The sequence below is a fragment of the Aspergillus chevalieri genome, chromosome 5 (genome assembly GCF_016861735.1).
Source record: "Aspergillus chevalieri M1 DNA, chromosome 5, nearly complete sequence".
Taxonomy (NCBI): domain Eukaryota; kingdom Fungi; phylum Ascomycota; class Eurotiomycetes; order Eurotiales; family Aspergillaceae; genus Aspergillus; species Aspergillus chevalieri.
In genome coordinates this window covers 1104873-1126500 of record NC_057366.1, presented here as the reverse complement: position 1 = coordinate 1126500, position 21628 = coordinate 1104873, and the positions used below count along the sequence as shown (strand labels likewise).

Sequence of the window (21628 nt, the reverse complement as noted above, 5' to 3'; positions counted from 1 at the left end):
TCTATTAAAAAATGCTAGACATATTCTCGGATGAATGTAAGAGTAGATTTCGAATGGGATTACCGTGGCACGAAAATCGAAGCGGAACGTGCCGTAGTATTCGAGAATGACGGAAGTCTTCAGGCGACTTCAAACGAGATTCATCTCTCAGCAGCTCACGGAAAGTCGATATTCTCCATGCAAAAAACAGAAACCTAGGAAACCAAAAGACGACCCTAGAAACAGGTGATGTTTTTTTGCCCTGTGAAAACGTCTTCGACGCTGACAACTTCTTGTAAGTTGTCGTTGCAACTCAGGACGGAGTCGTTCGCCGCAATAGTGATGAGTCAGCGGATAGCTCACACACGTGACTTTGTACGGGAAATACCAAAATAACGCAATCGGTGGCGCTGTTGCAGCTCATTTGACGGTAATGAATGGTAACACAATACTTGCGCCACCGTCTGGGCGATGACCTCACTGATCGGAGCTGAAAAATCCACGCCTCGATTCAGATTAGAAGAAGTGATATTCTCGCCTTTCTTGGAATTCACTACGTTGCTCAGTTCTTTTCGATATTGTTTGTGCTTGACCTGTTGGGCCACCTGATTTCGTCCTCGCGTCGCGACTCGGAGCTGTTTAAAAGTCCTTGCGCCAAGACACGCAGCTTGCCGTCCAGCTCCTGTTATCGCGGCTGAAAATAATAACCTTGGGATCCGGCCCGTGAACTCTTTAGACTTCCTCCTAGGCGCTTGTCAATGATCCTGTAAAGACTGTTGATAGTCCGTCGGTCCCTGTATTTTGACGTATCGAGGTACGAAAGCGCGATTTTTCAGGGTCACGACAGGTGTCTCCAAGGACATAGCCAACCATGGCCATGTCGGAGAACGGCCATGCCTCGGATGGCGTGAGCAAAACAAATGGACGCGATGAACCCAGAACGAAGTCCAGGTCGAGTATTCGATGGCTGTTTGGGGTCGTGGTGCGGTATGTTTACGTTCCGCATCGTTAAAGAGGGAGACTTGGAGATTAGATGAGGATTTCAAACTGATTGACAGTTTTTGACTTTACAGATTGTCCATTTGGTATGCGCTGCTTACCCCGTTCTTCCGTTGCCCATCTCAGTTGTCGGACTTGAATGAATTGTCACCGCGTGTGTGCAAGCCGTATCTTGTGGTCCGTTCCCATATCGAACCTCATGTTCTTCCGTACTACCATCTCTACGCCGCACCTTACGTGGATTCTGCCCGCCCCTACGTTACATTATTCAATGAACAGGTCTATTCTCCAGCTGCGACATACGCAAAGCAGGGTTATGATAAATACGGGGCCCCCGCATGGGACCAAGCTCAGGCTTACGGTCAAGAGCAATGGGATGCGCAGGTTGCTCCGCGTTTGCAGTCTGCCCAGGACAGCATTAGCAGAGTTTACAAATTGGAGGTAGACCCGCATGTTCAACACGCCGTGCTGGTCGTGTCGCCCTACTACGAGAAAGCTAGTGCTGTAGCCATCTCGACATACGGAGACTATATCGCGCCGCTTTATACGCAGTCCCGGCCATTCATTGGCAAAACCTATGCTTCTGGACAAGAGATCCTTACGACAACTGTGATACCGCACGCTCAGCATTCGTGGTCGACCGTGATTTACTTCGTCAACAGCTCGTTGTGGCCCAAGGTTACTGGCCTTTACTCGGAGAACGTCGAGCCCCAGCTAGTCAAAATTGGTCAAAGATTAGCAAGCTATAGAGAGGGGAAAATTCTTCGAGCGTCTGTGGACGATGTCGACAGGTAAGTACAGTGCGTTGGAGAATGAAAGATAAATTGGCTGACCTGTGGTCAGTACCTCTGAGGAAGCAGCTCATACTATTACATCTGCTTCAGTGGACTCGAGCGCTACTTCTAGTGCCATATCGACTTCTACTACAGAAACCCCAGCACAGACTCCGTTGTCTCCTGCGGAACAGATCGCACAAGCCCGCGAGAAGGTTGCGTCAGACCTTCAAGTATGGCAGGAGAAGTTCTCTGCTGCGGCCGAAAGGGGCGCTGAAGAACTGAAAGATCATGTAAATGACATAGTTGGAAGCCATATTGCAAGCGGGGCTAAGAGCCATGGCGAAAGTCTTGCAGTTGCCCTCGATACGGTTGTTGCGGATGAACTAGCTACAATCAAGTCTCGTATTAACAGTCTAGCCGAGTCGCTTCCCTATGACGATCTCCCCGAGGATCAACATAAGGCGAATGATGAGCTTTTGAAGGAGATCAGACGTGCCGCGATTACCATCCGGGAGCGTGCTCAAGCCATAAGAGAGTGGCACCGTTCATTTGACGAAGAGCTGGTCTTCCGTGTTTCGGTTGCAATCAATTCCACGCTAGATATTCTAGACAATGTCCGTGATTTGGGCTTGCAGGAAATTGGGATGCGGTGGGCGTGGATGGACGGTGTTACTTACAAGGATTGGGCCAAATACCGTTCTCTCAAAGCGCAGTTCGACGACTGGAAGACCGACGTCAGTCGAGTTGCGTTGGAACATCCAAAGCTCGAGGAAGCCACAAACATGGCGAACGGACTATTGGCTCACGGAATGGAGGTCGCTGAAACTACTGCGAGAGAGCTAGCCCGACTCAAGGATGTTGGAAAATGGAAAATTGCAGCTCGAGAGTCGAGTGACAACTTCGAAACCCGGTCTGAATCCCCACCTGCTCTGCCCAAGCCTGGGGAGATGTCTGACTCTCCTGCGGACGAGGAAAGCTCTAACGCAGATTTGCCTGGAGTTTCTTCGGAATCTCAAGCAACTCACGATGCTACAGGCCCCGCGCCATCCCCTGAGACCGTCAATGTAAATGCTGGCGAATACAAACTTGAAGATGATGAGCAAATTCTAGCACTGGACCAGGACTCCTATGTGGACGATGAATTGCCAGATGACCAGGAAAAGTCCGTACACACTGAATCGAATACGGCTCGATCAAATTCAGGCTGGGGAGTAGCTGCAGCTGAAGTTCCCGGGCGATCGCCCATGCAGCATGACATCCCCGACGATGATCAGGAACGGTTCATCGATCACCCTCTTGATTATATCTCTTCCGTGGGCTCGTCCAGGTTGAGCGAAGGGTTGAGTAAGGCTTCTGAACAGCTGGCACAAGTTCAGGCGACAGTGCCCCCAAAGGACACTTCAAATCAAAATCCGATTGTTCTTGATGCACAGCGCCGTTACTATGAAGCTGTTGGACTTGCGCACGATCATTATTCTGCCTTTGTCTCCTCGGCTTCCGACGCAGTTTATGGCTCTCCAGCACCTACATCGACTCCTGGAACTTTCCACGGGTTCATTGAGGACGCGAGATCCGGCTACAGCCAAGCATCCTCCTTGGCATCTGCAAGCCTGGCTGCCGTGGTGTCTTCCGCTAGTTCCGCCGCCAGTCCCACAGATTCAGGTAAAGCACAGAGAATAATCGACGATGCATCTTCGCGCTATAACGCGGCAATTTCTGCTGCTTCGGCTTCCCTATCAATGGCTTCGGCTTCGGGCAGCTCCACTATATACGGAACACCGACTGGCGAAGTTGACGCACTGGCAAGCAAAGCATCAGAGAACTGGGAGGGTCTTGTTTCGAAAGCCAGCGAACAGGTCTATGATACTCAGGCGGCTTATACGCAGCAAGTGCTGGAGCACATCACTCCTAAATACCAAGCTGTGGAGGAGTTGGTTTCGGAACTGCTTGTTGGCAAGGAGCCGGACTTCACGGACAAAGTTATTGACAGATTACACTCCATCTATGAGACGCCATACCCGGCTTCTGCGTTGTCGTCAGCATCCAGCTATGCCAGTGATGCCTACGACTCAGCCGTTACGAACCTTCCTTCGATTGAAGATATCCTGGAAACCGCCAACAAAAATTTCGACAATGCGGTTGAAGCTGCCAGTGTTCAAATTTATGGAACTCCTAAGGGTACTGTGGAGCAAGCCACCTCCGCAGCTGGTAGCGCGTTTGCCTCCGCATCAAACCAGGTTAGCGGTATGGTTTATGGCCAAGAGCCGGGCTACCTTGATATTGCCCGCGGCGCAATTGATGGGGCATTTTCTTCTGCCGATTCAGCCATCAGCAACGCCGTCTATGCATCCCCAACACCCAGTTCGGCTGTCGAAGCTGCATATGATTCTGTGACTTCTGCTGCAAAGGCGCAGCAAGAGGCCCTTGAAAGCGCCACCAGTAAGCTTGGGATCGCTGTTGAGAGCGCCCAGGCTCAGCTTGTGGACCTTGCTTCCAGCGCCAGCAGCTTGGGTTCCGAAGCAGTTGAGACCGCTGCCTCCCGAGTGGAAGCCTTTACCGAGAGCGTGAAGAGTTCCCCGTCCGTTAAGGACGAACTATAGAATATCCTCTCTCCCCACACTTTCGTTGCTCTTCAAAACCCGCCTTTTATTACCCTTCCTTTTTCATGTTAAGTCTAATGCACGTGCCTTGCAGATTGCTTTCATCTGATTTTTTCCATGACCTGTTACCAAACGCTATAACCCGGAGGCTATGCTCGTTTCCAAAGCATTATTCCCCATATAGTTTGATATGACTGAACGCCTTGTGTACTTGGATTTTCTCGTTGATCCTTGTGATTCTAGCTTTTGAACTGTGTATCATGTCAAAGAATATTTACATCCTACGAAGATTATTTTCCGTATTACCTAAAGCACGCGCGCATCGAAAACAACGTAGCTGTATTGCTATTAAGCTCATTCCCGCCTTACGAATCCACGGATCTGGCGCACCACAGCACTTCCACCAAGTTCACCGATATTGCACCTTCTGTCCACCCCTCTTCTCCAATTTCTTCTGCCTCTTACTCTCCCCACCCGCTGCTGCCGCTGCTTGCTCTGATCCAGCGCCCATCCCAGCAAACCCACTCCTCATCCCCGTAAACGTAGTATACGCCAACCACACCGAATACAAAGGCACAACAACCCACAACCACCACGCGCGGTCATTAAACAGGCACACGGAAACCATGCATCCCCAAGTCCAGTAGACAACGTCCCACATGTATTCCGTCAGACCCGTGGCGCCCAGATCCTCCCCGGGGGTGCGGAGGTTGCCATCGTCGGTGTAGCGCGGCCGACCAAGGCGTTCGAGGTAGAATTCGATGAGGAGTGTTGGGCCTGCGAGGAGAAAGTAGGGTTTCAGGGAGCGCGGACGGTTGAAGGTGAAATGGAGTAGGAGGTAGATGGTGTGGAGGGCGAGGGCGATGAGGTGGGTTCGGTTTAGGGTAGAGGTGTTCCGGACAGCGAGGGATTTGGCGGCTTTCTGGGAGTTTCTTAGTGGAATTGAAAGAAGCTTTGGGGGAGGAATGCTGAATGTACCTGGGCCATCTTGGGTTACTCTTTCCGGGGAGATTTAATGACCGATTGTGTCGCGTGTCTATACTTTTTTTGACGCGAGTGCAGACGACTTCCACTAGGATTGACGAAAGAGGTACCGATAAAACAATAAAATCAATCGCGCTAAGTGCAGCAATCTTTAAATCTAAGAAACCACGTTGGTGACAGTATCACTCTAATATTGGGGTTTACCGCCTTTCTCTTTGGGAATACTGCCGGCTACTATCCTGGGCTAGCCGCCCTGATCCGATACCAGGTAGCCCTCTATGCTTACCTCGTCTACAATCATGATTATGGCTTACTTGCGACCATACTTTGTGGATGTCTCTCGCCTGCAGAAACTGCAATATGCAGGATTATACCAGAGTATTATGCAAATTAACGTAAGCGTTTCTAAATGCAACCCCCGATATATATACCCGGTCGAACATGGTAGACAAACCCGAATCTGATAACCATGGTCTCATCCTTGAGGCCCACCCTGTCTAATAAACACAGTTAAGACAGTTGCATATCAGCTTCTCAAGTCTGCCTTCAAACCTATCACGACATCAACGTACGCAGCTCCAGCGACAAAAAGTTCCACTGTCTTAGCCCTCAAGATCCTCGACATTATAGCAATAAAAACACTCGTTAAAACGCCAATCACAATGACCCTCAACGTTATACTCGAGAGGGAATTGAATACAGGCACAGGAACAATAATGAGTATTATCACAAGAAGGCCCAAGATTGATCGTGAGAGGTGAGTCTTTCCTGATGCTGAAGGGATGTATACGTTTGGATCATTCGAATTGCTGCTATATCGATTCTATAGGTCACGTAAGACTGCCATGAGGATTGCTTTCCCGTGGCAAGGGTTCTCATTACCTTATAGTAGTTACTATTCAAATATATCAAAGCATCTTCAACCCAGTTTTCCAAAGATGAAAGTGTCCCATCTTCCATAGTGAGAAGATCATCATTGTATCTAGAAATTTGGTTTCGGGTCTGGCTATACAGCCGTTTCCAGCAATTCAGTTTCGAATATTATTGATATGGTGAGGTTTTGCCGCATCGAAACAGTGAATTTCAGATGTTCTCTTTAGTATGATCTGTATCATTCAAAGGTCAATCAAGGATCATAGAAGCCATGGATGTATTGATCTGTTGATTGCTATAAGAAAGCATGGAAATTTCGCAGTGAAAACCCCAAGTCTCAGGTTAACTTGGCTAGTCCCTTAGGGGCACGTCTTTCCTTGCTATCTGGCGAGGAAGTAACTGCAGCAGGTATTCTTGAAGAAGCGGTTCAATTGTTGCCAACCGCCTGTCCGAGGTCAATGAGCGATACTGACAAGCAGACTTATCTGCAGCAACTCTATGGTCTAGGTTCAAGTGCAGCAGCAGCAGCATGTCTTAATGCTGGACGAAGTCCTTCCCATGCATTGGAAGTATTGGAAGCTGGTCGCGGGGTAGTGGCCAGTCTTTTGCTGGATATAGGGTCAGACCTGTCTGATCTCAGACAGGAACCCCCTGGTCTCGCCGAGAGATTTCAGATGCTCGGAGAGATGCTCAATTTTAAGTCTAATGTAGGTAAAGACTGGGGGTTACCCACAGACGCCGAAAACTTGCACCCAGATTCGAGCCAGGCAAGCCGCCGGATTCGTCTACACAAGGAGTTTGATGAGCTGGTCCAAGCAATTCGCAATCAGGCTGGATTTTCAAAATTCCTCCTGCCACTGAGCGTGGATGAAATGATGGCTGCAGCCCATGCCGGGCCAATTGTCATTATTAACGTAAGTCACATCCAGTGTGATGCGATAATAGTTGAGCCTCAGCGCATCAGGACCATACCTCTGGAATAGCTAAACTACCGGGAAGCCGAAGACAGGTCTAGATCTCGGCTAGCTTCAAGTTCCTACGAAGTGCATTCCCCTCAATTTCTTGTGTCGCTTCTTGAATGGATGTGGAGGGCCGCCGCAAGACCAGTCCTGGATGAAATAGGAATAACGAAGACGCCTGAAGGAGACGATTGGCCTCATATTTGGTGAATTCCAACTGGTGGAATGAGACACCTGCCCATTCATGCCGCCGGAATCCAGGGTAGAAGGACCGATGAAACAGTCGTCGACCGGGTCATATCGTCGTACACAACGTCGGCTAAGTCTCTTGTTCATAATCGTCGACAAAGAATACAAAACGCCTCCAGTGTGAAGGAATCACGGCAGGCACTCCTAATTGCAATGACTGAAACGACCCATCAAACGTCATTGCCATTTGCTACTGAGGAAGTTACCACTATCAGGTCCTTTTTGCAGATGGGTATGGTGGCAGCAGAGGGGTTCGAACAAACAGATGAAGTTTATGAGAAATATCTCGACCCGTCAAATAATGCACTTTGCAGGCCATGGAATGTCACATCCTTCAGATACTGCCAGCAGCTGCTTGCTGACAAAAGACTGGGAGACAAACCCGTTGACTGTGGAAAAGCTCCGTAAAGAACGTCTTCAACGGGGGTCTCCGTTTCTTGCCTACCTTTCTTCTTGTTCAACTGGTGCTATCAAGAACTATAGGCTGGCTGAAGAGTCAATACACCTCATCAGTGCCTGTCAAGTTGCTGGTTTCCGGCACGTTATTGGAGCGCTGTGGGAGGTCTCTGATCAGCATTGTGTCGATGTGTCCAGGACAGTGTATCAGACGCTCAAAGAGAAAGGATTGACCGATAAAGCCGTTGCTACAGGGCTGCATAAAGAGACAAGATATGTACGCGATGAACACAAAAGTGCCAACCAGAGGGGTATCACTAGTGAACCGCATGATAGTCCTTGGAAGGTAGACACTGGAGACGACTTTCAGGATTTTGAGAAAGAGCTCGAGGTTTTTGAGATCGGTGATAAAGCAGAACTTGCTTCCAGGGAAAGGGGAAATGCACTGCCCTGTGGGTTCAGTCACAGGCAGGAGAGGCCCCAATCCTACTATTGGGTTCCATATGTCCATCATGGGGCATAAACACAGGACATCGAATTCTTTTGGTACATAGGTTTTCACTTCTTATCCTGTTAGCAGCCAGCCCCGAGAATAGAGAATAGAGCAATGATTCGTCAGAAGTAACAAGCGCAGCAATCTTCAGATCTATCTGTAGGAAACCACGTGTTGGTGACAGTATGTATGCTGGTCTGCTGGTTGCCTACCACAACGCCGCACCGCCTGCGCCTCCACTAGCCACGCCTGCGCCTCACAAACACTTTCCACCCTCGATTTTGTCCTCATCGCACGACGTCGCCTTCTGCAGTGCCTCCCCGCCTCGTGTTCTCCAGTTTTCGACCGTGTTTACGAAAAGGGAAAGAGGAGGACTTTCGGAACGAGAAAACAAAATCCCTCTATCCGTCTCGATATGCGTGCTTGCTTCTGCTAACCGCCTACTTTGAGCCTCAACAGGGCGTGTCTCGTGCTTCCGTCGCCCAGACGTCATTCACCCAAACCGTCAAAGACGCGACCTTAGATTGGTTTCGCCCGCGACATATTGCTCTTTTTGGTCTAGACGTGAAGCGCTTGAAACAGGAGGAATACGTCCAGAAAGAATTGGGACGGCTTTGTGTTGCGCGCTGGTGTGCTTCCTTTTCTACGCGGTACACGCCAAAATCGCATCGTTGCTTCCTTACTCCCTATCGCATGGACAGAGACCTTCCCGAAGTCGATATTTTATCCCATGTCTATACCGTGTTATAACGACTCATTCTGAGTATCGCGATTTCGTCGACCTTCCCTTCGCTGCGAACCGCGTCGTCGATCCTTCATTCTCCGTTTACCTATTCCTAGTCCTTGCCCCCCCCCCGACGTTATCCCGCCTACCATGTCACCGTCAACGTCGCATACAGCAAGCCAATTGAGGCAACTTATTTACTACCACCTCGATAACAACCTCGTTCACAACGCGCTGTTCCTCGCCGGTCGTCTACATGCATACGAACCCCGCTCGTCAGAATCCGTATACCTTCTCGCCCTCTGTCATCTACACAATGGCCAGGTCAAGGCAGCATGGGACTACAGTCGAAATGTCGGATCGAGGGGAACGCATATTGGTTGTTCATACGTGCATGCCCAGGCATGTTTAGATTTGGGGAAGTATCTGGATGGTGTCACAGCTTTGGAACGAAGCAAAGGGTTATGGGCATCCAGGAATAACTGGAGTAAGCATTGCGGCCCTTTGGTGGAAGATGCTGTTTCTATAAACCTGGTCTGACGTCTTCCAGATAAACACAGTGAAACGCGGAGACAACACTTACCCGATGCGGCAGCCATGTACTGCTTGTTAGGAAAGTTATGGCACGCCCACAGAGACCTGAATAGAGCTGTTGATTGCTATACGGAGTCGCTCAAATTAAACCCCTTTATGTGGGATGCGTTCTTGGGCCTGTGCGAAACAGGTAGGCGTTGAATGCTCACAATCTACACACCTGCCATAGTTTGCTAATCTATCGCAAGGCGTGAACATCCGCGTTCCCAACATCTACCGACTGACACCTGAGTTGATTGCCATGGTATCACCAGTTCAACAAGAAGACGCAGATCTTCCTACAGATAGGATACCCTCTGGCCCACTCCAATCACAATCGAATGCGAATTCCAACCTTGACCCTTTTACCACCTCCACTCCTCGCAACGATATGGCTCCTCCCTACGGTAACTCGGCCTTATGGGAGAAGTTCAATGGGGCACAGGCAACTCCCGTGTATGAAGGGATAGAGACACCCGGAACTCAGGGAAGTGAGTCTGACGATGTCCGTGTACCGGCCGCACCAGAGCCTTCGATGGAGCCCCCATTAGCGCCTGCAAGGAAGAACAGGACAGTGCATACTTTGGGGGCAGATCATGGGATGGACCCACCGCCTAAGATGAGACCAACAGGAATCCGGCCCAGAACCAGGACAAAGCATGAGCAAGAGGACTCTACTGCGAGCCAGACCGAGAAAGAATCAGCGGCCGCATCTAGGATCGGTGATCGCAAACGAACAGTGTCTGGCCAGGTAGCCCACCCTTCCGTTTCGCAACCGACAGAGCCAGGGGCACCCCAACGGCGCAGCGTTCGATTATTCAACCAAATAAAACCGACTACTAGCAAGCTGTCTAGTTCAAGCCTGGGCGTGAAGGATAGCAGAGATCTCAAAAGGGTTAAAGCTACTGGGACGAAGGGGCGTACTACAACCAACCCGACCCGTGTTGTAAGCGGCAGCCGGAGGGCTATGAATGACAGCCATGAAAGTGATACCAAAGATACTCGGGCTGTGTCACAACCCGCGAGTCAACAAGCTCCTCCCAGGAATCCCGCTACCGAAAAGTCGAAAGAAATCGAGGCATTAGGGTGGCTGTTGGAACTTTTTTCTAAATTGGCCACTGGTTACTTTGCACTGAATCGCTATCACTGTCCAGATTCTATCCAGATCCTAAATTCCCTTACGCAAGCTCAACGCGAGACACCATGGGTTCTTTCTCAATTAGGACGAGCCTACTATGAGCAGGCGATGTATTCGGAGGCTGAAAAGTACTTTTTCCGCGTGAAGTCCATGGCCCCGTCGCGGTTGGAGGATATGGAAATTTACTCGACTGTCCTTTGGCATCTGAAAAATGACGTCGAGCTAGCTTACTTGGCTCATGAGCTAATGGAGGTTGATCGCCTCTCTCCTCAAGCGTGGTGCGCGGTTGGCAATTCCTTCTCCCACCAGCGTGATCACGATCAGGCTATCAAGTGTTTCAAACGAGCAACGCAATTAGATCCCATGTTCGCCTATGCATTTACTCTGCAGGGCCACGAGTTTGTTGCCAATGAGGAATACGACAATGCACTGGATGCGTACCGACATGGAATTAGCGCTGATAGCCGGCACTACAACGCATGGTATGGTCTGGGTACTGTATATGACAAGATGGGCAAACTCGAATTTGCAGAGCAACATTTCCGCAATGCCGCTAGTATCAACCCTACGAATGCGGTTCTCATTTGCTGTATTGGTCTCGTTCAAGAGAAGATGAACAACCCAAGAGGGGCAGTCGTTCAATATAACCGTGCCTGCACATTAGCACCGCACTCTGTACTTGCTCGATTCCGCAAAGCTCGCGTATTGATGAAACTGCAAGATCTCAAGCATGCCCTGGCAGAATTGAAGATTCTCAAGGACATGGCGCCGGATGAGGCCAACGTGCACTACCTCCTGGGTAAGCTTTACAAGATGCTGCATGATAAGGCCCATGCGATCAAGCACTTTACTACTGCTTTGAATTTGGATCCTAAGGTATGACATCCTTCAACTTGATACGTTATGGTTCGGTACTAACTTCGGACTTCAGGCCGCGCAATACATCAAGGACGCCATGGAATCGCTCGAGGACGAAGACGACGAGGACATGAGTTGATTCCTTTATCTACTCTCTAGCATGCTACTTGGTTCCTACTTTTCTTTCTTTCTGATTTCGGGTCCTCACTTTGATTTGTTGACGAGTGTCGGTTTGGCGTTTTGTGGATACCAATTTGTTTTGGCGCTATCATCAGCATTAAACGGGCGTTAACCAGGCTGGTTGGGTAAAGAGTGCATTCCACCTGCATTAGGCTTCTTAGGAATTGTCTTGAAGTCCTTGTTTTCTTGTATATTAGCATTGGTTCATGCTCTGTCGCTTGTGACTCAACGAGATGAGCTACTGCATGAGACGAAGAACTTGTGGGCGACGGGTTGATGGATATAGAGCCTGTTGTGCCCGACCCTGAATAAGTAATCTTTACTATCACTATGCATATTATTATCATACAATACCAGTCTTCGTCAAGTCAGTACTATGTACTCCAGAGTATATGTACTATTCTATAGTAGCCATGAATGGAAAGCGGTGAATCGGCCCAACAAAACGGCCCGCCGAAAAGAGCGACAGTGACGATCTTCGTCAACTTCAATTCTGTCCCTCATTGTGCTATCCTTACTGATCCTTCTCTCTTCCTATGACATTTCCTACTATAATAATTCATAATTTGCTGACCTCCTCCCGCTTCTCGACCTGGCCGTAAAGATAGGTGCCGCTGACTTCTCCGTCATACTCTTCTAGTAAGGATCTCTTCCCGCCAATAGTATCGGGTTGGATTGGTTGACATTGAAATCTACTTGTATAGCCCAACACCTTTGCATCCGAGAGCCGGACCCCGAAAGAAACTCTTGCCGAACCGGATCATGTCCGTCTTTTCCTATATCGCTTCGGGGATCAGCTCGTTCGTCGTCCTGACGGCGTCCCTCTTCGCTCTGGGCACGAAAGTCCCCCGGGCCGCATTTGTCGCCCGGTGTCTGGCAGCTTACGGCTCACTTCTGCTGTGCGCATGCTATGGTGTAGTCGCATCAATTATCCTGCGACTGGTAGGCTACGGCCGCGTCTCCCAATGGGCCACAGCACGCAGCTTCAAATGGGTGATGCGGTTTACGACCGGCGTACGATTCGACATCATCGAGGGCGCCGAGCACCTCTCCACCCGACCAGCCGTGTTCATCGGAAACCACCAGTCCGAACTCGATGTGCTCATGCTGGGCACTATCTTCCCGCCATACTGCAGTGTCACGGCTAAGAAGTCGCTAGCTAAGATTCCGTTCCTGGGGTGGTTTATGGCGTTGTCGCGGACTGTGTTTATTGACCGGGCAAATCGGGAAACGGCTGTCAAGGCGTTTGATAGTGCGGCGGAGGAGATGCGGGATCACCGGCAGAGTGTGTTTATCTTTCCTGAGGGGACGAGGAGTTATTCAGACAAGCCGGAGTTGTTGCCGTTTAAGAAGGGCGCGTTCCATCTTGCGGTGAAGGCTGGTGTGCCGATTGTACCTGTTGTGGCGGAGAACTACTCGCATGTTTTGTCGCCTAAGAACCTGCGGTTCAATGCTGGTGATATCAAAATTAAGGGTAGGACTATTTTCTTCTGTCCTCCGTATAGATGTACTAACAATATCTAGTCCTCCCTCCAATCAGCACTGCTGGCTTGACTACCGCAGATGTTGACCAATTGACCAAGTCGACCCAGGAGTCAATGCTCAAGACCCTCCTCAGTATGTCCCAAAAGGAGGGGGAGAGAGCTGAGACCTCCCGTGTTAACGGCAAATCCACCGCTGTTGAAATATAATTAACACGTCACAATTGGCTATCCTTCCGTGATTTCTGCGGAACGGACGAAAAACGCCCCAAATACTTCATTTGTACTTATGATGTCCAATTGAGTATATGCCCGAAATGAGACCGAAATGAGAATCCGCCAGAAGCATTCGCATGGCATAGGAATGAGAAAAATCCTTAGGGGAGCGAAAGCAAAAAAAAAAAAAAAAAAAACAAAGGAGTTGGAGAGTTGGAAAATGTGTCTTCTTGTTTTACATCGACTGCTGTCACTTAGCATGATACCTTTTGTTTATTCACAATTTTCTTGAGACTGAGGGATGAAATGGCATTTCTGTTTGGTTTGAGAGACAGTGATTCAAGCTTTTCTATCGGATGTTTAGGGCAACTACAGTCAATGTATAATTGGTAATTCTCTATGCAAACTTGCCAGCCTTGTTAGTCTGGGGCTTATTGGGATTTCTCGTTCTGAGTCTCATTTTATATGGGGCTCATTGATATGATGCCATAATGGTACGTTGGAAGCACTGATCGACAGGTACGATCTCATCTGATAACCCTATCGTCATGCGTCATGACAAGGTAGGAGTGTACTGCTCATCCTCACAAAATCTGTCGTTTCTCAATATTAGGTGACATTGTCTCTATTTCACCAACTGTACCAAACAAAATGCAGGACCTCCAAGAGCGCCGCGCAAATCTATGAGCATCATACACTGAATCCGTGCACAAACTACGCAACGACCTTTCCAAAATAAACCGCAGCCCAGTCCCAGCACCATTCCTATCCGAGCACAACATATTCATCACAGAATTCAATCCATACAACAAGACCTTGCTAAAGTCCAACCAATTCTTCTTCGATCCCATCTCCCTAGAAGAACTACGAGCGTCTCCGCCCGATATTGAGCATCGGCTATCTGAACATAACCATCGAAGAAAATTCCAAGCCTTCAGAAGGCGTGCTCTTAATGATCCATATGAGCGAGCTTCTATGCTCTACAGCTATTTTAGAGAAGAGGTTTTTTGTATCTCGAGGAAGAGCCTTGAAGCTGAGGATCGGGTTCTTGCGGGTGTGACGTTCTGGGGTTCAGTCAGGTTTGTGTGCTCTGTTTATATAGCTTTTAGACTCCTCTGACTAACTAGAATATGATGATATCCCCGGTACCTATTCAGGCAAGGGTAGATGCTATTCATACCATGGCGCTGTAGAACAGCCGAAAAGACGAGACGCTGTTGGTCAATCGTGGAAAAACTACACCTCTTCACGGAGAATGACAAGCATTATCGTGCTACTTACCAGCCGCATACTGGTCTTATTACTCTGCACGATGATAATGATAAAGATGGCTCGTTGCTGCTGGGGGAGTTGGCTATAGTGGCACAAGCCCTACATGACCGCTTGAATCGGAATAGGTTTAAGTGTACATCTCTTATTCCGGTAGAACTTGCTTCCTCTTAAATTTTTGTATTCAATAGCCAACGGATGCTAGGTTCTTATGATATCTCTCTTCGGGCCTCAGCATGGACGTATTCTTCAAGCTCATTATGGTGAATCTGGGATGTTCGATGTACAGATGACGATATTTTTTGACTTTACGACGAAGAATGATGATAACATTGACTTTCTCTTGTCCTTCATCACCAGTGGACCACGTGTGGGCGAATTCCCTGATGAGCATGGCGATACTAACGGCGATTTAGACTTGGCCAAGCAAGCTTTGTCTTATCGGACGGGGAGAATGTAATGGAAGGGCGAGGCTTGGTCTCTGAGAGGTCCAACATTGAAACTGTAAAGAGAGAGCCAAACATCTTTGTAGAAAGCAGAGATAGTATCGTAGACAATCACTCTATTGCTCTAAACAATGACATGAACCAATTGCACATGCAGTAATATCCTTGTCAATCTCGATCTTCTCCAATGACTCCCATGGATCAACACCCTCCACACCGTCCAGAACACGACTCCCAGCTCCAATCCCCGCGCCTCTCACAGCTGTCGCAATGAGATACTCCCTCCCAAACGCCACAATCTCAACCCGCACATCCTCCACCAGCTTCCCATGCAACCATGTTCTAACTCCCGTGTATGGACGACTCCATTGCCCTGTCACATCAGACGCCTCTGGAACAATAACGTCTGTAAATTCTAACTCCCTCAGCCAGGGGGCCAGGAGTGCCTCTCCTGTCATTTTTATATACGCTTCTTTCAAGGCCCAGTATGTGTAGAACATCCACAGTCCATACTGAACCTCCGCCGCATTCCTTTGCGGTCCAGGTGGTAACGTCGGCCCGCGCGCATTCTTCATCGCCGCTAGCTCGCGCGGGGAAAAGACTTCAGCAAAAATTTCGACAAACTCAGCCAGTGCTTTATGGGTTGTGGGAGGATTGGATGCCCTGCTTCCGCGTTTTTCATCTGCGCAGGTTATATCGATTCCAACTTGCGGTACGGACGGTAGAGGAGCCGAAGAAGGAACCGGCTGTGTGAACACCGCCTCAGGCGAAGAATCAGAAGGGGAATAAATAGTCCCCGCAAGCGCGACTAGGGACGCCTGGTGACTGACGTTAAATTCGACATTGGGAATGACTTTATCTTCAGGATGGTCTGTTATAGGAGGGACAAAGCAGGGCCGACGATGTGGTGCTGGCGTTCGACTTATCTGAATTCCATTCCATGGGATGCGGCAGGTTCGGTGGATGAAGAGGTATTTGAGTAGATAGGAGGCCAGGGACATGTGTCTGTCCGGTAGTTGGTAGTATTTCTTAACTGTTTCTTGGTCCGGTGGTTGGAGAGTTTCGAGGAGAGGGAGGGAAGAAGTGCTTGTTGTCAGTGGTCGAGTGTCGATGTACCACCGGACGAGGGATGGTCTGTCATTGTGCTGTTTGAGTGCCATCGTCGTGGTTCGTAGAGATCAGATATCAGATGCAATGATGCTGATGCAAAAGGTGTATGTCCAGAAAAAGAATCAATTGTCGCTATTGTATGTTGCGCTCGTTTATAGCAAATGTACGAATCCCAGATATCAACCTATACATACAGTAATGACCGCAACGCATGCCACCAAGAGGAACAACTGCTGACAGCGCCGGCGATTGTTTTGTTGTACAGCGAACTCTTATCAGTGAGGGGCAACACGTGCTGATAAGATCGGCCCGACTTTGGCCCGGTAATATAAAGACGGCGCGGAGTGGCTATCCACCTTGATTGACTCATAGAGGATATACCATGACCGGAATTACCGTCGGAGTTCTTGCCTTGCAAGGCGCATTTGTCGAACATGTTCACTTGCTGAAAAAGGCTGCTGCTGGGTCTTCCTCGGGCTCGCAATGGGAATTCATCGAGGTGCGGACCCCACAGGAACTGGAGAGATGCGATGCGCTCATTTTGCCCGGAGGCGAGAGCACGACGATGTCGCTTGTCGCGGAGCGGTCTAACTTATTGGAGCCGCTGAGGGAATTTGTCAAGTATGCGCTCCTCCCCTTGACTTGCCTTGTCCTTTGATATTCTTGGTGGACATTATATTGACCATTGCCTTCGTTAGGGTCCATCGCAAGCCTGCATGGGGCACCTGTGCCGGCCTGATTTTACTCTCCGAGTCCGCGAACCGGACTAAGAAGGGAGGCCAAGAACTCATCGGCGGTCTGGAGGTCCGGGTGAACCGTAACCATTTCGGTCGCCAAACCGAGAGCTTCCAAGCGCCATTGGATCTGCCATTTTTGGAGTCGGAGCAAACTTCATTCCCCGCTGTTTTCATCCGCGCACCGGTCGTCGAGAAGATCATGTACAACCAGGAGGGTGCCCAGACCGGGAAAGAGACTGTTGTGGCGCCGTCGAAACAGCCGGCGGCTAAGACAATAGCACGCGAGGTGGAAGTATTGGCGAGTCTTCCTGGCAGAGCTGCTAGATTGGCCAACGAAGGTAAAGAAGTCAATGCGGACAAAGATACTGGGGACATTGTTGCAGTCCGGCAGGGTAACGTTTTTGGAACGAGCTTCCACCCCGAATTGACCGACGATGCTAGGATACATGCGTGGTGGTTGCGCCAAGTAGAGGAGTCCGTGAAGAACAAAGCATAGAGTTTCTGGGATCACATGTGAAATTCATCCATTTGTACAGTATTCGCATGGCTGAGGGTATTCAATAGACATTTTCTTGTTTGTCTTCCATTCATTTCTGCCTTTTGATAATAGAAATCGCCCTTATACAAACTCCATGTATGCGCCAATATATCCAATTCCAAGCCATGATTACTTACCCTTTCCATACTCTTCCTCCTCCCGTCTGCGCTGGTCGTCAGCGTAGGCTCGACCATAACCACCACGACCAGGATCGTATTCTTCGCGATATTCGTCCCTAACCTGGCCACCAGACTTGCCCCGACTGTGTTTGTTAGCAACAAATATCCTTTTGTCGTATATGCCTGTCCGGAGAAGTGCCATTCAACATACCCATACTGTCGTCCTTCCTCGAAGCCAGGGTCCAAATCCGTCCGGATAATTCGCTCATCGAGTTTCGTGCCACCGACGTATTTCAAGCAATCAAGGGCGTCTTGGTGCGTGTAGTATTCGACGAAGCAGAAGCCACATGGTGTTTTGTTGTACCGATCAAGTCCCATAACAAGACGTTTAACCTCACCGCACCTGTATCATTTCTTTCGCATTAGGACTGGTCATATAGTTTTAACATAAGAAAGGATTGGAGAGCACTGACTTCGAGAAAAGCTCGTGGATCTGCTCCTCGGTGGTGTAAAAGGAACTGGAACCATCTGTTAGAGCACTAATACCATACAACCGGAGTTGTAACCATACAGGTTTCCCACGTAAAGAGTGGTCGCATTCGCTAAGGGATCGGGTGCCTCTTCTTGCGGTTCGGATTCATCTTGAAACTTTCGCCTCTTGTTCTGTATCGATTCCGAGTCAACCGTGGTCTGATAACAGTTTGGAAGAGAAGGATGCGATACCTTTGAGATATAGTAGGCACTAGGTCGGTCAAGCCGGTCCACTGTGTTGCGCGTTAGTATGCTCATTTTCGGACGATGTCCTCAATGCTGTTTGTTGTTGTTGCTGAGCTGCGGTGGAGGTGAAAGGGAGCTCCGGAGCTTAAAGAGGAAATTGAGGCTCTTGGCGCGCGCATCCTCCAATTTTCCTCAAGCTCCGACCTCCGTTGCTTCGCATTCCCTCAAGGGACGCTTTTCTTGTTGGTCTATTTATTTGACTATTCTTCAGTGAAGGAATAGGATGGAAATATAGACTGCGAACACCTCCTTCCCTCTCTATATTTCTTGCTTTCAATCTTCCTGTATTCATTCATTGGGCGCCGTCATCATGCCGAACGTCGTCAGTTATACGCCTCCCTGGCTATCTCGTCCTTCCCCAGGTGCCAGTCTCTTTTCCAGTACATCTGCGAAGAGCACTGATTATACTTCCTTGAGTACTCAGGGCAAAGTCGACTATAACGGCCCTACGAGGACACTTGCGAAGAGAGGAAATGAAGTGTTTACGGTGGTGGACAACCAGATCCGCTGGTCGAGCCTCACCAAGTTGAAGGATGAATGGCAACAGCAGCATTCGAAGGCGAAGAAGGGATTTGCTGGAGGATCTCAGGATGGCACTTCCAGTGTGTATTACAGGGTACGGAGGGAATACACAGAGGAATAACATGCTTGTATACTGACTGCTGATGGAAATAACTAGGTCTTGACTGTGCCCGTCTATGCGCAAATTCGACAGTTGGTTCCCTCTCCAAACGGTGCCTTCCTAGCGATTGTGACCGATCATACCGTTCATATCTCCGTCCTCCCCGATTCGTCGCATTTGTCCGGCACCGATGACTCCCCTATTCGCGTGAAAACTTACCAGCTCGGTCCTACGACACACGTTATCCCAGAATCACCGGTGGTCTCTGCACTATGGCATCCGCTGGGATTGCATAGCAATCTTGGAAGCTGCATCGTGACTATCACCGCGGATGCGGCGGTTCGGGTCTGGGAACTGGATCGGAACAATCACTGGTCGTTCGACCGCCCTACGTTGGCCATCGATTTGCGAAAACTGGTGGATGGGACATCGTCTGACCAAGATTTCACACCCTCTGGGTTTGGGAAGAGTAAAGGATTCTCTGCGGATGATGTTGATATGGAGGTCGCATCCGCTTGCTTTGGTGGTATTGGAAGCGAAAGGGAAGATGCCTGGGCACCGATGACTTTGTGGGTTGCAATGAAACCCGGCGATCTATATGCTCTTTGTCCTTTGCTTCCTTCGAGATGGCGGGCACCGTCGACCACAATTCCGTCGCTTTCATCTTCAATCGTTCCGAAATTGGCTGCCTTGGAGGATGACCCGGTGGAATTCGAGGATCAGTTGACGGCCTGCCGGCAGCAGTACGACTGGTTGAGAGAAATTGATAACCAAGAGCCATTGCCCATCATGTCAGACCCGGAAAATATCGCTGAATCTGAGATTTTCGCACGCCCTGCCAATCCCAGCCCCATTCCGAGGTTGCAAGGACCGTTCCGTATCGACACTGGTGATGAGCTAGATGATTTGGACCTTTGTGACCTTCTCGTCATTGCCTCCAAAGTTGATACGGAGGATCTCATGAAGGGAGAGGATGAGGAGCTGGCAGTGGAGGACAGTTCTGAAGACAAACTATTGGCCACTGTCATCTGTCTATCGACTGCAAGTGGCAGAGTTCACATCTGTCTGGAACTGGACGGTGTGAAAGGACAGTGGCTTCCAAAGGCCAAGAAGAACGCCTTCAGTACTCCTCTTTCCGAGCCCTCTGACCTACTTCTAGTAGAATCTCTGGACACTGTCCGGGAGGGATCTCAGTTGCCGAATTGGCCTACTTTTACCAAAGATGCCCAGTCCAGATACAGTTTCTTTGTGACAACCCCAAGCGATGTCCAGTTTATTTCTCTCACATCCTGGGCCCAACGGCTCGAAGCAGAGCTACAGTCTGAGGACACTGCTGGCTCCGGTTTCCGCCTTCAAATCCTTTGTGAAGGATCCATTTCAACTAGGAATCGCATCCTTCAGATTGATGGGGATGAGGCTGTTGTCAAGGGCCAGCCGGAACATCTTGCGTCTGCCCTGATCTACTACGACTACGACCTTGGATATCTCTTGCTCACAAACCATGCGTCTCACCCGTATGCTGCTGTGCTGGATTCTCCTGAGATCACCTTCCCGTCAGTGGCAGATCTCCGCCCCTTCGACGCGGGCGTCCAAGCTCCTAGCTCCCCCATCTTGCCTCCTCGACGACCCCCATACCAGGTCCCTGCCGTCCTGTACTCCGATGCGCCTCTGGACTTGTTCATTGATAAGCACGTCCCGCATCGTCAGCGGCACTCTCTTAAGGAACAAGTGCGCCTATCACCGGCCACGCTCGATCTGGTTGCTGCCGCTCACCGGATTTTGTCCGCTCACACGAATGCCCTCGAACGAGCGGCCTCTGATCTGTTCCGTCGCTGTGAGCGGTTGCAAGGGGAGATGCAAGATCAACTGAAGCAACTCTGTGATGTATCTGAACGAATCAAGGGCGTGTCTAGTGAGATTGGTGAAGACGGTCAACGCAAAGAAGGCACCAAGAGTGGCGAAGCTCTTGACAAGAGGCTTCAGGCTGCCAAGGATAGACAAGACCAGCTCGTTGAAAGATACGAGGCTTTGCGGAGCAAAGTCTTGAGATCTGGCGGTCGGCCGCTGAGTGAGAAGGAGAGGTCCTGGGTGTCCGAGGTTCAAGCCTTGTCGGGCTTGGTTGAGGAATCCAAGCCGGAAGATGAAGGCAAGGAACGCAACCTGAATGAACGACTTGAAGACGTGAGTCTCTGCTCAGTAGAAGTCATCAAATCGATTACAATACTAACATTGAATAGGTGATGGATCTTGCAACCGACCTGGTTGCTGAGAGCAAGCGAATCGCAGCCAAGGCACCCTCCCCGCCTGAGCCTGGAAGTCCAGCGTCCCCGTCCGCCGCTCAGCCAAGAGTACCGCAGAGATTACAGCGTGCGAAGATCGCTGATGCAATGAAGATGGTTGAACGAGAGTACGTCTCCTTTACTTTGGTTTACTTATTTGTTTGCACCGTATACTAATGCCTGTGTTATCAGATCTGCGGTTATCGAGTCGATTACTGCGCGTTTGGAACGATTGAATACGAGTGTCTAGGTT

General features: G+C 49.7%; 8 protein-coding genes across 8 annotated transcripts; 5 read left to right on the top strand and 3 right to left on the bottom strand.

Annotated features, from left to right (window-relative positions):
• Window positions 1-850: 850 nt before the first annotated feature.
• Window positions 851-4354, top strand: ACHE_50394A (uncharacterized protein; the record flags this gene model as incomplete). Its single annotated transcript, XM_043280106.1, has 3 exons — window positions 851-930; window positions 1053-1769; window positions 1822-4354. The coding sequence occupies 3 exons, from the start codon at window positions 851-853 to the stop codon at window positions 4352-4354; spliced, it is 3330 nt and encodes a 1109-aa protein (XP_043137718.1).
• A 409-nt stretch (window positions 4355-4763) lies between these two features.
• ACHE_50393S (SND2/TMEM208 family protein) lies at window positions 4764-5341 on the bottom strand (the record flags this gene model as incomplete). Its single annotated transcript, XM_043280105.1, has 2 exons — window positions 4764-5276; window positions 5333-5341. The coding sequence occupies 2 exons, from the start codon at window positions 5339-5341 to the stop codon at window positions 4764-4766; spliced, it is 522 nt and encodes a 173-aa protein (XP_043137717.1).
• Window positions 5342-9182: 3841 nt separating this feature from the next.
• Window positions 9183-11740, top strand: CDC27 (anaphase promoting complex subunit bimA; the record flags this gene model as incomplete). Its single annotated transcript, XM_043280104.1, has 4 exons — window positions 9183-9519; window positions 9583-9756; window positions 9815-11619; window positions 11675-11740. 4 exons carry the CDS (start codon window positions 9183-9185, stop codon window positions 11738-11740), a joined length of 2382 nt encoding a protein of 793 aa, XP_043137716.1.
• Window positions 11741-12543: 803 nt separating this feature from the next.
• On the top strand, window positions 12544-13472 carry SLC1 (1-acylglycerol-3-phosphate O-acyltransferase SLC1; the record flags this gene model as incomplete). The annotated part of the gene is made up of 2 exons (XM_043280103.1): window positions 12544-13255; window positions 13306-13472. The coding sequence occupies 2 exons, from the start codon at window positions 12544-12546 to the stop codon at window positions 13470-13472; spliced, it is 879 nt and encodes a 292-aa protein (XP_043137715.1).
• A 1837-nt stretch (window positions 13473-15309) lies between these two features.
• Window positions 15310-16353, bottom strand: ACHE_50390S (4'-phosphopantetheinyl transferase family protein; the record flags this gene model as incomplete). The annotated part of the gene is made up of 1 exon (XM_043280102.1): window positions 15310-16353. The coding sequence occupies one exon, from the start codon at window positions 16351-16353 to the stop codon at window positions 15310-15312; it is 1044 nt and encodes a 347-aa protein (XP_043137714.1).
• Window positions 16354-16685: 332 nt separating this feature from the next.
• Window positions 16686-17536, top strand: ACHE_50389A (pyridoxal 5'-phosphate synthase glutaminase subunit PdxT; the record flags this gene model as incomplete). Its single annotated transcript, XM_043280101.1, has 2 exons — window positions 16686-16924; window positions 17002-17536. 2 exons carry the CDS (start codon window positions 16686-16688, stop codon window positions 17534-17536), a joined length of 774 nt encoding a protein of 257 aa, XP_043137713.1.
• A 171-nt stretch (window positions 17537-17707) lies between these two features.
• CBC2 (nuclear cap-binding protein subunit CBC2) lies at window positions 17708-18486 on the bottom strand (the record flags this gene model as incomplete). The annotated part of the gene is made up of 5 exons (XM_043280100.1): window positions 17708-17840; window positions 17909-18100; window positions 18171-18215; window positions 18269-18360; window positions 18421-18486. The coding sequence occupies 5 exons, from the start codon at window positions 18484-18486 to the stop codon at window positions 17708-17710; spliced, it is 528 nt and encodes a 175-aa protein (XP_043137712.1).
• A 298-nt stretch (window positions 18487-18784) lies between these two features.
• Window positions 18785-21625, top strand: ACHE_50387A (uncharacterized protein; the record flags this gene model as incomplete). The annotated part of the gene is made up of 4 exons (XM_043280099.1): window positions 18785-19090; window positions 19154-21277; window positions 21334-21503; window positions 21568-21625. The coding sequence occupies 4 exons, from the start codon at window positions 18785-18787 to the stop codon at window positions 21623-21625; spliced, it is 2658 nt and encodes an 885-aa protein (XP_043137711.1).
• Window positions 21626-21628: the final 3 nt, after the last annotated feature.